This window comes from Ochlerotatus camptorhynchus, unplaced genomic scaffold (genome assembly GCF_037179485.1).
Source record: "Ochlerotatus camptorhynchus isolate MF236.1 unplaced genomic scaffold, CSIRO-AGI_Acam_v1.1 ptg000327l, whole genome shotgun sequence".
Lineage (NCBI taxonomy): Eukaryota > Metazoa > Arthropoda > Insecta > Diptera > Culicidae > Ochlerotatus > Ochlerotatus camptorhynchus.
Genome location: NW_027040815.1, coordinates 514414 through 527466, shown reverse-complemented (window position 1 = coordinate 527466; position 13053 = coordinate 514414). Strand labels below are relative to the sequence as shown.

The window sequence follows — 13053 nt, the reverse complement described above, 5'->3', positions numbered from 1 at the left end:
CAATGTTTGTTTTGATTCGCTATGAAAGTTTGACAGATAAAATGAGGGGTTATTGGGTTTTCCTATGTTTCGAGGGGTGATTCGACTAGCTTGGGACCGAAGATAGTACCAGAGCTGAGCCAAAAAGTTGAGCATGTTATTTCGGGACCTTCTGGTCTTAGAGTTACCTCTATGGTTGTACCAACAATCAATACGAAACTAACGATTTTAAATTGGCTCACCACTTTAGTAGCCTATTGGTCCCAAGCAAACGATTGACGTACCCTATTCTAGTTGAAATTCTATTACTACACTATGTTTGTTTTGATTCGCTATGAAAGTTTGACAGATAACATCAGGGGTGTGTGGATTCATGCAGAACATGCAGGGGTGAGTGAAATAGCTTGGGACTGCTTGGGACCGTTGTTCTGGTACTGAGTGAGCCAAAAATAATAATGATTTTCTTCGGGACCCAGTGGTCTTAGAGTTACCTCTATGGTTGTACCACAAACGAAGTGACAGACGGAGCGGCTCGAAAACTTTGGTGACTAACCTGCTATTACAATTTTTCAGTGTACCACATGGCAACACCATTACTACTGGATTGTACCACATGGCAACACTACTACCAACAATCAATACGAAACTAACGATTTTAAATTGGCTCACCACTTTAGTAGCCTATTGGTCCCAAGCAAACGATTAACGTACCCTATTCTAGTTGAAATTCTATTACTACACTATGTTTGTTTTGATTCGCTATGAAAGTTTGACAGATAACATCAGGGGTGTGTGGATTCATGCAGAACATGCAGGGGTGAGTGAAATAGCTTGGGACTGCTTGGGACCGTTGTTCTGGTACTGAGTGAGCCAAAAATAATAATGATTTTCTTCGGGACCCAGTGGTCTTAGAGTTACCTCTATGGTAGTGTTGCCATGTGGTACAATCCAGTAGTAGTGGTGTTGCCATGTGGTACACTGAAAAATTGTAATAGCAGGTTAGTCACCAAAGTTTTCGAGCCGCTCCGTCTGTCACTTCGTTTGTGGTTCAAATCAAAACAAAAATTCTAGCCAATCTGGTGGCTGATGGCACAAGCTAAAGAAATTCTATTACAGCGAACCTTATTATTTTAATTGATTTCTTCGCCAGTTAGTCGTCTGTCGCTTCGTTTGTGGTTATAACTCTGTAGTCTGGACGTACTATACTATATATAATAATATAACAATAATAGTTAATAAAAATAATAATTTGTTTTCTATCATTTCATTACAGGAAGAGAGAAAAGCTAATGGAAGGATAATAGCAGTTTGCGTTGCATTATTTCTTATATTCCTCGGTCTATACCATGCGTGGCTTCGAAGAACTGCCGTTGTAGCCGGAGTTATAGTGCCGGTGTTAATCATGCTCCTTTACACTGCGTGGGTACTTTATTCCGCAAAGCGACACAAAAGGAAGATGATGATGGTAAGCCCTCACGTGCTGAAAATTGTTTTGCACCAAGAATTATCAATGACAAGTACATTTTTTTTAGCTTCGGAATGCTGCCTCTATGAATTCCGTCAACGGCATAGACAAAGATTCTGTTTCCATTCCATTGGATGAAACAATCAGAGGAAGAGAAACTATTCAAAGCTCAACGTCTTGTATTAATCCACTAAAAACCAGTGTCGTGAAGTATTCCAACCTCAACGAAATACCTGCTAGCACTTCCCGCAACCATTCGAAGGACATCAACATTCGAAAACACGAGCATGACAAAAACCGTACTGGTGGACATCATTCTTCTAAGCCGTTGGCTAAGGTCCTTCCAAGACAACAATCATCGATTACTCCAACGAGCTTGAAAGAGATTCCTCAACAACGGAGATTTTCATTAGATCCACATGCAGCTCATTTGATTCTTAAAAACGATCTCGATAAAGAACGACATGGTAGCTTAGGACGAGTTGACCAACCAAAACATTTCAAGAGACCTAAAACTAGCAAGGAAAAGGTTGCTTTTGCAGTTTAATAACGGTTGTAGCAACTTATCTCAGAATACGAATTATGTGCAATAAAAATTCTTTCTGGCTTGGGGGCCATTATAATTTAAATATCCCTTATCAAGAAGAAGCATATTGAAAAAAAAATGTAGCGGTTTGGAAATTTGCAAATGATTAGATCATCGGTAGGACAAAATAAAATTCATTTTATTTAGAGTATTATGTGGACCCTTACTTTATAAAACATCGTCAATAAAACATATAAGTTACGGCTTACCTGCCATCATATAGCTGGCCCGATTTATCCCGACGGGGCGACGATGGCGGCGGTGGTTGATTTTCGTTCTGATTCACGTCGTCTCCAGACACGGTCTGTGTCGTGTCGAGAGTCTCCTCTCCTTATTCACTGTGGGCTGCCTAGCAGCGGTCCTTTACTTTTAGCGGGGGGTAAAAGCGAGGCTCCTTTGTCTGAACCCCCCGGCGACGATGGTGACGAATTACTGAACCAATTACTCACCGTAGAAGATCCCGGTAGTAGCCACAGTGAACTACCCAGGCGAACACTTCTTCGGTTCGGCCTGCCTCGTCCCTCCTTAGCTCTACTGGCTGAGCCACCGCAGTGAGGACGGCGGGTGTTTTGGATTAGCTGAGGAAGCGAAAGACGAGCGCCACGGAAAACGGCACTAATGTAGTATATATTATGGAATAATTTATGTTATACCGTTTAACAGTGTAGTACGCATCTCTCCTTAATCCATCTCTTTTTCGTGCCTCTTTCGGCAGCCATTTTCCTTTTTACACTCTGTATAAAAACTTCGAGCAATAAAGACGCGTGTGTTATAACTAGCGAGTTATTTTGTCTTTATCCGAAACATCCGGTTGTCCCAATAGGTTATGGGCCCAGAACCGGTTCCGTGTTGCGTCGCGAAAGTGATATAGGTGTTGATTGTGTCGGAAACGAGAAGTTAAGTGTTTTTGTACTGCATAATGGTGGATTCCATGCAAGACGAAATTCGCCGAGTCGCCATGTTTGATGGCCACAACTTCGTCTCGTGGAAATTTCGAATGCTGACCTTGTTAGAGGAACATGACTTGGTCGAGTGTATCGAGGTCGAAATTAACGACGTAGAGGAGTTAAAAGTGGAAGAAGCGGATTCGGTTCAAGTGCAGCAGCAGAAGCAAAATGCTCTCGTGAAACGTCAGAAGAAAGATAAAAAGTGCAAATCTATCATCGTGTCTCGAATTCACGATGACCAGTTAGAGTTGCTTCACGGGAAGAGCTCCGCGAAACAGATGTGGGATACATTAGTGCGAATTTTCGAGAGGAAAAGTGTTGCAAAACGTATGCAATTGAATCGCGAGCTATTCGAACTACGCCACTCGGGTGGTCCGTTACAGGATTATTTTGTGAAATACGATCGGCTCATTCGTTTGTTTCGGAATGCTGGTGGAAAAATTGACGATATCGACGTCGTGTGTCGTTTGCTTTTGTCACTGGGTACTGAGTACGACACGGTCGTGACTTCTATCGAGAGTCAGCCCGAAGAGCAAATAACGATGGAGTTCGTTAAGTGTAGACTTCTCGACGAAGAGATAAAGCGAAAGTCGATCGCCGCGAGTGATGTTTGTGGAGAGAACGAATCGGCTGCCTTCAGTGGTAGTGGTAAGGCTGCTCGCAACCCGAAGCTGAAAAAGAAGAAAGTCTTCAAGTGCTTTGGTTGTCAGAAAGAGGGGCATAAACTTGCGAACTGCCCCGACAAAGAAAAAGAGAAGAAAACAGTGAAATCGTCGGCTTTCAGCGCGGAACCGAGCGACAACGGTGTGGTGTTTCTGATTGGTGAAGGCAAAAGAGAGCCACCGATGAACCGAGTGCAGTGGTTCGTGGACTCTGGTGCTACCGAACACATATGCAATGACAAAAGCTTGTTTTCGAAGCTTTCGTTGTTGGAGAAGCCGATGGAAATAGCCGTGGCGAAGAACGGCGAGTGGGTAACAGCCAAATATGTTGGGGATGTGCCTGTGTTGTCAGTGGTCGATCAAAAAGTAGTCGAGTCTACAGTGAGCCGAGCGTTGTTTATTCCGGAGGTAAGATGCAATTTGTTTTCGATAAGCAAAGTTGAGTCTGCCGGTATGAAAGTAGTGTTCGCGAATGGTCGTTTGGAAATACTTTACGGATCGAAAGTCGTAGCTACTGGTGAAAGGCGAAATAAACTATACGAGCTGAACTTTTTCTCGCGTCAGTGTAATAGAGAGATGTTATGTTTTTCGGGACAAATAAGTAAGGCAACCGAGTTATGGCATCGACGGTATGGCCATTTGGGAGAGCGAAATCTGTCGTCGCTAATCACGAGAGGAATAGTGAATGGTATTCCGTTGAGAGGTAGTAATAATGCGACAGTAATATGTGAGCCATGTGTGTCCGCGAAACAAACAAGAAACCCGTTTACGTTGCGCGAAGAGCGTCGTTCGTGCCGAGTATTAGAAATCGTTCACTCGGACGTTTGTGGGCCGGTGACGCCTGTCGGGTGGAACAATATGCGCTACTTCGTGAGTTTTATTGACGATTGGTCACGTTTTACAATGGTTTACATGATCCAGTCAAAGGACGAAGTAGTAGGTTGTTTTAAACACTATGAGGCACAAGTAACGGCAAAATTCGGAGTGAAAATCTCGCGTTTCCGGTCGGACAATGGTGGTGAATACACCTGCAAGGCAATGCGTTCGTTCTGTGCAAGTAAGGGCATAAAAATGGAATTCACGGTGCCCTATACCCCTGAGCAGAACGGGATCTGCGAACGGATGAACAGAACCCTTGTTGAGAAGGCGCGCTCGATGTTATTCGATTCTGCCGTTGATCGTGAGTTTTGGGGTGAAGCGATACAAACTGCAACGTTTTTGACGAACAGAAGCCCGTGTAGTGTTCTTGATTCGAATGTAACGCCGTGTGAAGTTTGGGAAGGCAGGAAACCTGACGTTTCAAAGCTGCGAGTTTTTGGATCACCAGCTTACTGTCACATCCCGAAAGAACACCGGAAGAAGCTTGATGAGAAGACATGGAAAGGGGTGTTGGTCGGATATTGTGCGAACGGGTATCGCGTGTGGAACCCCAAAACGCGGCAAATCGTTGCTGTGCGTGATATTATCGTCATCGAGAATGCAAGATTGTCCGATGCTAATGCGAAGATGAAAGTAGTGCGTGAAGTAAGCGTTTGGGATAACGCTGAAGAAAATAGTGGACACTATCAGAAAGAGGACAATAATGAAGAAGCACAAATTGAAGAGTGCGAAATAATTGAAGACTCAGACGATTTTGACACATGTGATGACAGTGCTGGTGAAGATCCTGTAGCTGAGCCAAGTGATAATCTAGTGAATCCTTCCCGCGAACGAAAGCCGCCATCATGGCACAAAGATTATGATATGACCTTTGCTGGAGTTGCGCTTGGTGCTATGGATTACGTGGATAATTTGCCGGATACCATAGCTGAGTTAAGAACGCGAGCTGACTGGCCGAAATGGAAGTTGGCTGTTCAAGAAGAGTTGGATTCGCTGCAGAAAAATGGAATATGGACCCTATGCGAACTTCCGGAGTGGCGGCAGGCGATAACATGTAAGTGGATATTTCGCATCAAGCCCGGCGATGATGGACAACCAGATCGATTTAAAGCAAGGTTAGTAGCTAGAGGGTTTTGCCAGAAGAAAGGGTTTGACTTCACGGAGACATATTTGCCAGTCGCTAAATTGGACACCTTACGTGTTATGTTAGCAGTTGCCAACCAAGAGCGAATGGCAGTGCATCAAATGGACGTGAGGACGGCATTCCTGAATGGTGACCTTTCAGAGGAAATATTCATGACTCAGCCGGAGGGTATGCATCAAGAAAACGGATTGGTCTTGTAAGTTGCGGCTTACTTGCCAGCCTATAGCTGGGGCGGCTACGAGCAGAGTACTTCCCCCAAAGACGTTCGGATTTGGATGGATTGTTAAGAAAAGAGAAAGAAAAGTACAATTTAAGACGTCTATTATCCTCTAACCTTTCCCTTTTCTCCTCGTTATCCTCGGTGTCACTCGGTGGGGCCCTTCGACGATAGCGGTGGCGGTTGCAGATCGTACTGCTTTACGTTGGCTCCAGACACGGTCTGTGCCGAGCGTTTTCTCCTTCACTTTAGCTGCGTAGCAGCGGTCCTTGGCGTTTAGCGGGGGGGATGAGCAAGGCTCCTTTATCGGAATCCCCTCGGCGACGATGGTGACGAATCACCGGACCAACTACTCGCCGTAGATGGTCCCGGTAGTCACCGCAGTGCACTACCCAGGCGAACGCTCCTTCGGTTCGACCTGCTTCGTCCCTCCTTGGCTCTTAACTGCGGTGGCGAGACTGGCTCTACTGGCTGAGCCACCGCAGTGAGGACGGTGGTTGTTCGGGGATCCTTGGGGTTTAGCCGGGAAGCGGAAAAATCCTTGAAATTTAGCTTCCCTTGGCGGCGATCCGACACCCTTCACTTAAGCTCACGAACCACGGCACTTTTCCAGGAAACGACGACACTTTCACGCGACGATGCTGGGAATTATCCCTCCAGCTGACACACGCCACGAAAACGGCACTCCAACTCTCGTTTTCACTTCAAACGGACGGGGAAAAAAACGCGTCGATTTCCTACCGTGGCTCGTAACTTTCTTCTTCCTGTACTACTTGACAATCACGGACAATACAACAACCGCCATCGTTCTCCTGCAACCGCGCTCGAATGTTGTGCTGCTTATGTTTTTCGCCTTATTTTGCAGCGGGAGGAGAAACGGGACCTAGCTTTATTCTACACGCGAGACAATTTTAAACGATAATTTTTACACTATATTCTAATTCTAAAAACATGCCTACACGAATAAAATCTACGGTGAAAATAACAAATTAAAATATTTACAAATAAAGCAGTGGTGAGTATGTTGCCGAGCGTGCGACCAAAACAAAAACAAATCATAACAGACAAGGCACACGCTCATGGCAAACATGTTAAAAGGGTGGGTTATTAATTGTCACCCTAGACGAGGGTTACAATCTCGCCCACACCGAGGAGAAAAAAAAATGGCAACAATTTTTTTTACTAACCCTAACACCTAACACCGAAACAATAATAAATAAACGAATTAAAATGAAAATAAAAAAATTAATATATGAAAATAAAAAATCTGCCTAATCCTAACAACTTTTTCCACAATTATTTAAAAATGTCACAATCAGGGACTTTTACCGACCGGTACTCTAAATCGGTGCTTCGACTTCAAATCGGTCTACAGACAAGAGCTGGGTCTCGCCATCGAGATACGCCAGCTCACCATTCTCGCATTCGGGTCACAGTGGGTGAACTGAAATTTTCAATTCCCCTGAGCCAATTCAAATTAACATTCGGAAGCATTCGGCTTCCTAGAACCCTGCAAGTCAGAAGTGACCTGCAGTGGAACGGTTGTCAATTTTTTTTTGTCTTCTTATTTTTTTTGACTGTCCAGTTTTCGTGTCCTGACGGTATTCATACTCACTACAGCAGTTGGGGTTTTAATTCATTCCACATTCATCCAAAGTGTTCCACTCATCCTTCAACATTTATTTGGCCTACGCGTTCACCACCAGATCTCACAAGCACTCTGAACTAAACCCCCACATAAATATTTACTATCATTCACACATTCATTCACACAATCTCATTCGCGGCCAAATTCATACTATTTTCATGCACACCTACTATTTAAAATACCAAAACAACTGGACAAACTGGACGCAAGGGCTGGTCTTTTACGCATCAAGTGAATCACCAATGAATCACTTGAGCAAGACCTCAAACGCGAATATCAGTCTATTTCAATCTGATTCCTTACAGAATCAGATGAATGGCCCTGATTCCAACACATAAAATAAACAATGAAAACAAATTAAAATTGTACACATTAAAAGGGTGTTGTCATCCCTGCGTAAGGAATGATGGTTACGATTTCGCCCAGTGTTTTATCACTGAGGCGTTACACGGTAATTCTAGAATACTCCTTTTATGACTATGTTTTACACATTTTCGAGAATACGGTTTATACGTCAAAAAATGTTTAGATTTTAGTTACAAATGAAGAGTACTTTTTATGCATTTCCGAGTATGTCAACGACGAACAAAAATGTGTAAAAAGTAGTCCCCGCTGAGAAAAGAAAATTTATGCCGCGACGTGCCGCCATTTTAAAAACAGTGTTCATTGGAAAAGCAGCGTTTTAATTCAGTTCCCGGTCCCGGATTATTACTTTAAAAGTGTCAGCGGTGGGTCAGCGGAAAAAGGAGGAATTGTCCAAAACTTTGGAACTGAACGTATTCACGACACTGGCAGGTAATTAAAGCATTTACTTTTATTGTTAACCAAATAAAAAATTTTAACCGAATAAAAAAGGACATCGAGTATTCATTACGTATTAAATGAAATTTTCATCTAAATGTAGATTATGTCCGTGGATGCCTCCGAATCATGGGACAACAGTCCAGAAAAGGCGTTAAAAAACCGCCGAACGTGATGCCATTGGGAGTCCAGGAGGAGTTGGCAGCACCGCTGATTCGATGGGTTGGTGTAAGTGTTTTGACGATTGATGCGAATAAAATCTAGAAAGGATTTATTCCATTTAATTAAATAAATAAATAAATATTAATGCTATAATTCTTATGCATTTTTATTCAATATTTGAAACGAACTTGAAATACAAAATTTGTTTTATCGTAGGTATAATTTTTTTTCAATGTAAAAACTATGCATTTAACTATGCATGTGGGAGTATAAATTACGCATTTATACTTTGTTCGGGGTGTCAAAACTACGCATTTTTAAGTTTACTATGTGGTGTAAAAAGTATACAGATTCTGACATACATTCAATTTACGCAAAAGAGAGTAAAAACAGTATACTCCTTTATTGGGTAGTCCCATTTTCCAAAGAAAGAGCGTACTTTATAGTCATAAGAGAGTTTGTTGTGATTACCGTGTACGCGCTTAAAGTAACCCCTGAGTGGATCCAAAACAAAGGGCTAACTTCGCCCTCACGGTGAAGTGTCACAAGGAAGAGAAAATGAAAAATTCCCTTGATGACGTCACTCGTCGTGAGAGGAAAGGAGATGACGAAAACGGAAAGTAAACAAAAACATTCCGGCTGCGACGTCGCGATCGTCGCGAACCGCGATTTTACCCGTTTTCGTCGGTTTAGGGTGCTTTTCTCCGGATGAAAAGCACCATCGGTCGTGTGTTTGAGTCCTTCCCCGCTGGAAGGAAGTGATTTATTGTGATTATCCCCGTGGAAGAGGGGTCTTTTGGTGATTTTAAAGTCACACGGACGACCCCACAGGGGTGTTTGATTACCTCCCGCTGATGGGAGGAGTGTTAAGTTTATTTTATTTGGCCTTCAATCGGCCTGTTGGTAAACCTGCGTTCCACGGGGCAGTATTTTGGTGTTTGCTGTGAATTGAGGCAGCTACCGTGGAAATTCTAACGGATATTTAACTCAACAGCGGAGGATATCCGTACTACTTCCCCTTCGAATGTTGTCCTTCGGAAGCTCCCAAGTGAGCATCCTGATGAAGTAAACAACAGACGAGAAGAAGTAGTAGGTCGTAGGAAGGCTGTCGCAAAGCACTTCTGGTAAGTATTTTGCAGTAAAATTGAAAGGAGTGAATTTGACTAATTGATGTTTTTGCTTTTTAGGTCAGCTCCGACACATCGTAGGAAGGACTGGATTACGCTGGCTTGACGAGGTTTGCTGGCCAGAAACCAAGATTTTTCCCATCCAAGTCAACCAATTCGTAGGAGGAAAGACCCCGACGACGAAGTATTTTTGCGGGTAAGTATTGTGGTCCTAATTTTGCATTGTAGTTAGCGACTGCGTCCGATTGTTTCGTATTGCGACGATATACAAGTTGTCCTACTTCGAACGGTTTGGCAAATTTGCGGTGACGCAAATTATATTGATGACGGACGGTGTCGCTAGCTTTTTTAAGATTTTTCTCCACAATCTCCCGAATTTTTGCTAATCTTTGGTGTCTTACTTTCAGATCATCCTCCAAATCGCCTGAGGTTTTCCTGAAATCTTCTCCCGAGGCCATTTCATTCCCGTGGACTACGAAAAAAGGACTGAACCCGGTAGAGGAGTGAATAGTGGTATTGAGAACCTTCTCAACGTCCGACACATGGACGTCCCAGCTACGTTGATCGGTGCGAGCGTAGGCACGGATAGCGGTGTTGATTGAACGGTTCACTCGTTCAACCGGGTTCGCCTGAGAATGATATTTAGTATTTAACCAATGTGTAACTCCATTTTCTTTTAGGAATTGGCCGAACTCCTTCGATACGAAGGTGGAAGCGTTATCGCTCAGGAGAACCTCTGGACTTCCGTGACGATTAAACCACTGCTCCCGTAGAATGGTGCAAAGGGAGCTACTCTGGATTTTTCGTACAGGGACCAACATCACATACTTGCTGTACACGTCGAGCACGACAAGCAAGTGTTGGTACCCGCGTCTGCTTCTGGGTAGAGGACCGATATAGTCCACTGAAATCATCCTCCATGGTGAGTTTGTAATCCGGGCCTGACCTAGTTCAGGCTGGACCGGCACGAAAGGAGCTTTAATCTCCTTGCACGTTCCGCATTGTTGTAGGAATGTTCTAATTTGAGATGCCATACTTGGCCAAAAATATCTAAGCTTGATCTCGTGAAGGGTTTTATCAAACCCCACGTGGAGAAGGTTTTCATGCGTCTTCTCGATTATTTCGTGGCGGCACTCCGGTGCGGGAATCAGTTTCCAACTGAACCGCGAGTCGCACGGAACTTCGTCGGTCTTGACGTACTTGTACAGTTGCCCATTTTCGACCTTAAAGTCACAATAATCTTCAGGATTATCAATTACTTTGGATTTTAGATCGCAATACCAATCAGACTTGGTCACTGCCGAGATTTCAGCCACGGCACGGGACAATGCGTCTGGTACAACATTGTCTTTCCCCTTACGATGTTGTATGGTCATATCGTAGAGTTGGAGCTCCAAGCTCCAGCGGCTCAGGCGTGAACCAGTCTTCCATTTGGTTTGCATTATCCAAGTAATCGCTGAGTTATCTGTGATTAGTCGAAAGTGGTAACCTTCCAAATACCCTCGAAAGTTTTCAACCGCCAACACTACCGCAAGCCCTTCCTTTTCGGTTGCATGGTAGTTGCGTTGAGGCGTTGTTAACTTATGTGAAAAATAAGCTACTACTTTCTCACCATCGGGATGCCTTTGCGCGAGCACGGCTGCTACTGCGGTGTCGCTAGCATCAGTTTGAAGGATGAATTCTTTAGAAAAATCCGGTTATACCAAAATTGGAGGAGTGACCAACATTTCCTTGATTTCAAGAAACGCTTTTTCTGCCTCGGAGTTCCAGCTAATTGTCTTGGATTTGGTTTTGAGTAGATCGGTTAGAGGCGCTGTCACCTCACTGTACCGATCGATAAAGCGGCGATAGTATCCGCACATCCCTAAGAACCGACGCAACTTCGTGATTGTGATCGTTCTCTCGTAGTCGAGGATGGGTTGAATTTTCTCGGGATTGACTTTCATCCCGTCGCGAGATAGGAAATATCCAAGAAATTTTAGCTGCGGAACTCCAAAACGGGATTTTTCCAAATTAATGGTTAGGTTGGCTTTGCTTAGACAGTCGGCCACCTCTTTCAGCAACTGTACGTGGTGCTCGAAGGTTTCGCTGACGATGATTATGTCATCGAGATAAACGAAGACGAAGGGCTCCAGCTTACCACGACCTAGCACTTGGTCCATTAACCTGGCTAGGGTTGCTGGACTATTTACTAGCCCGAATGGCAGTCGGGTAAACTGGAACATACCTCGACCAGATACACTGAAGGCCGTATACTTCCGACAGTCCTTAGCTAATGGGACCTGGAGGAAAGCCTCCTTTAAATCAATAGTTGATAGGAACCTGGCTTTTGGCAGACTGCCCAGTATACGACCTGGATGCGGGAGCGGATATGCATCACGTACTGTACGCTCGTTGAGAGGCCTGGCGTCTAAGCAAAGGCGAATAGAGTCATCAGGTTTTGTTACGGCGACTATATTCAGTGACCAATCTGAATCCGACTCTTCTATGATTCCCATCGAACGCCATCTGTCTACCTCACTCCATACCTTCGCTAGTTTATGTGGACTCATTTTATAAGGATACCGAATTACTGGATCCTTACCTTGGAATTCTTCCTTTATTACAATCTTGTGCTCGGTTAATGTAGTGGTATTCAATCTGCCCGGTGTAACGCCCTGAAAGAGGGACTTTACTTCTTCTATCCGTTCCGCCTGCTCTGGCGTAAGTGTCGACTCATCCGAGTGCACTTCATCATCCATAACCTGATCAACACAGGGATTTACCAGAGCACAATCATGTAATTCCGGAGTAATTCCGAAGGCTCGCCAAAAGTCCATTCCCAACAGACAGTCCACACTTAAATTTTCGACCACTAGAGTACAGACGACCTTTGTCTTGCCTTTGAAGGTAAAAGGGAAATAACACTGCCCTTGAACTGGCATGATTTGACCATTGGCCGAGCGCAGTTTACACGGTTGGTCTAAATCCTTCAAAAGACTAGGAGAAATTCTCTGAAATTGTCGCATACTCATAACTGTGGCATTGCTGCCACTGTCGAGCAAAGCGGCGAACTCGTATCCATGGATTTCAACTAACACGAATGGTCGATTGTCCAAAGGATGATTGAAAATAATGGTTTGTACTGACAAGTGGTCGTTGTAGTCTTCTTCGCAGGACGGTCGAAAATGTTCAAAGACCTCCGGAGGTATGGCTAGTTGTTCGATGGTGCGCTGTTCAGGTTCCAATTGCGGCTTCAATTGGACCGGATCCCGTTTTTTAGGCAGTAGGGGCACCGAGAAGCCTCGAATCCCTTGAATCCACACAGTACACAGAACACACGTTTGGGTTTGGAACACTCTTCGTGTTCGTGTCCTTTAGTTCCGCAATTATAACAAACCCCGAGGTTTGGTGGACGATGTTGATCCACCAAGAAATCTAAACAAATGACGGTTTT

The 13053-nt window shown here is 44.1% G+C and overlaps 1 protein-coding gene and 1 long non-coding RNA gene across 2 annotated transcripts; both read left to right on the top strand.

The window, feature by feature from the left end:
• Positions 1-1252: 1252 nt before the first annotated feature.
• LOC135708109 (uncharacterized) lies at positions 1253-2134 on the top strand (the record flags this gene model as incomplete). The annotated part of the gene is made up of 2 exons (XM_065230050.1): positions 1253-1444; positions 1512-2134. Coding segments are annotated over 2 exons (672 nt in total), but the record flags the coding sequence as incomplete, so codon positions are not given.
• Positions 2135-9012: 6878 nt separating this feature from the next.
• Positions 9013-12238, top strand: LOC135708118 (uncharacterized). Its single transcript, XR_010518284.1, has 3 exons — positions 9013-9614; positions 9678-9813; positions 10025-12238. It is a non-coding gene; the product is annotated as an uncharacterized LOC135708118 (long non-coding RNA).
• Positions 12239-13053: the final 815 nt, after the last annotated feature.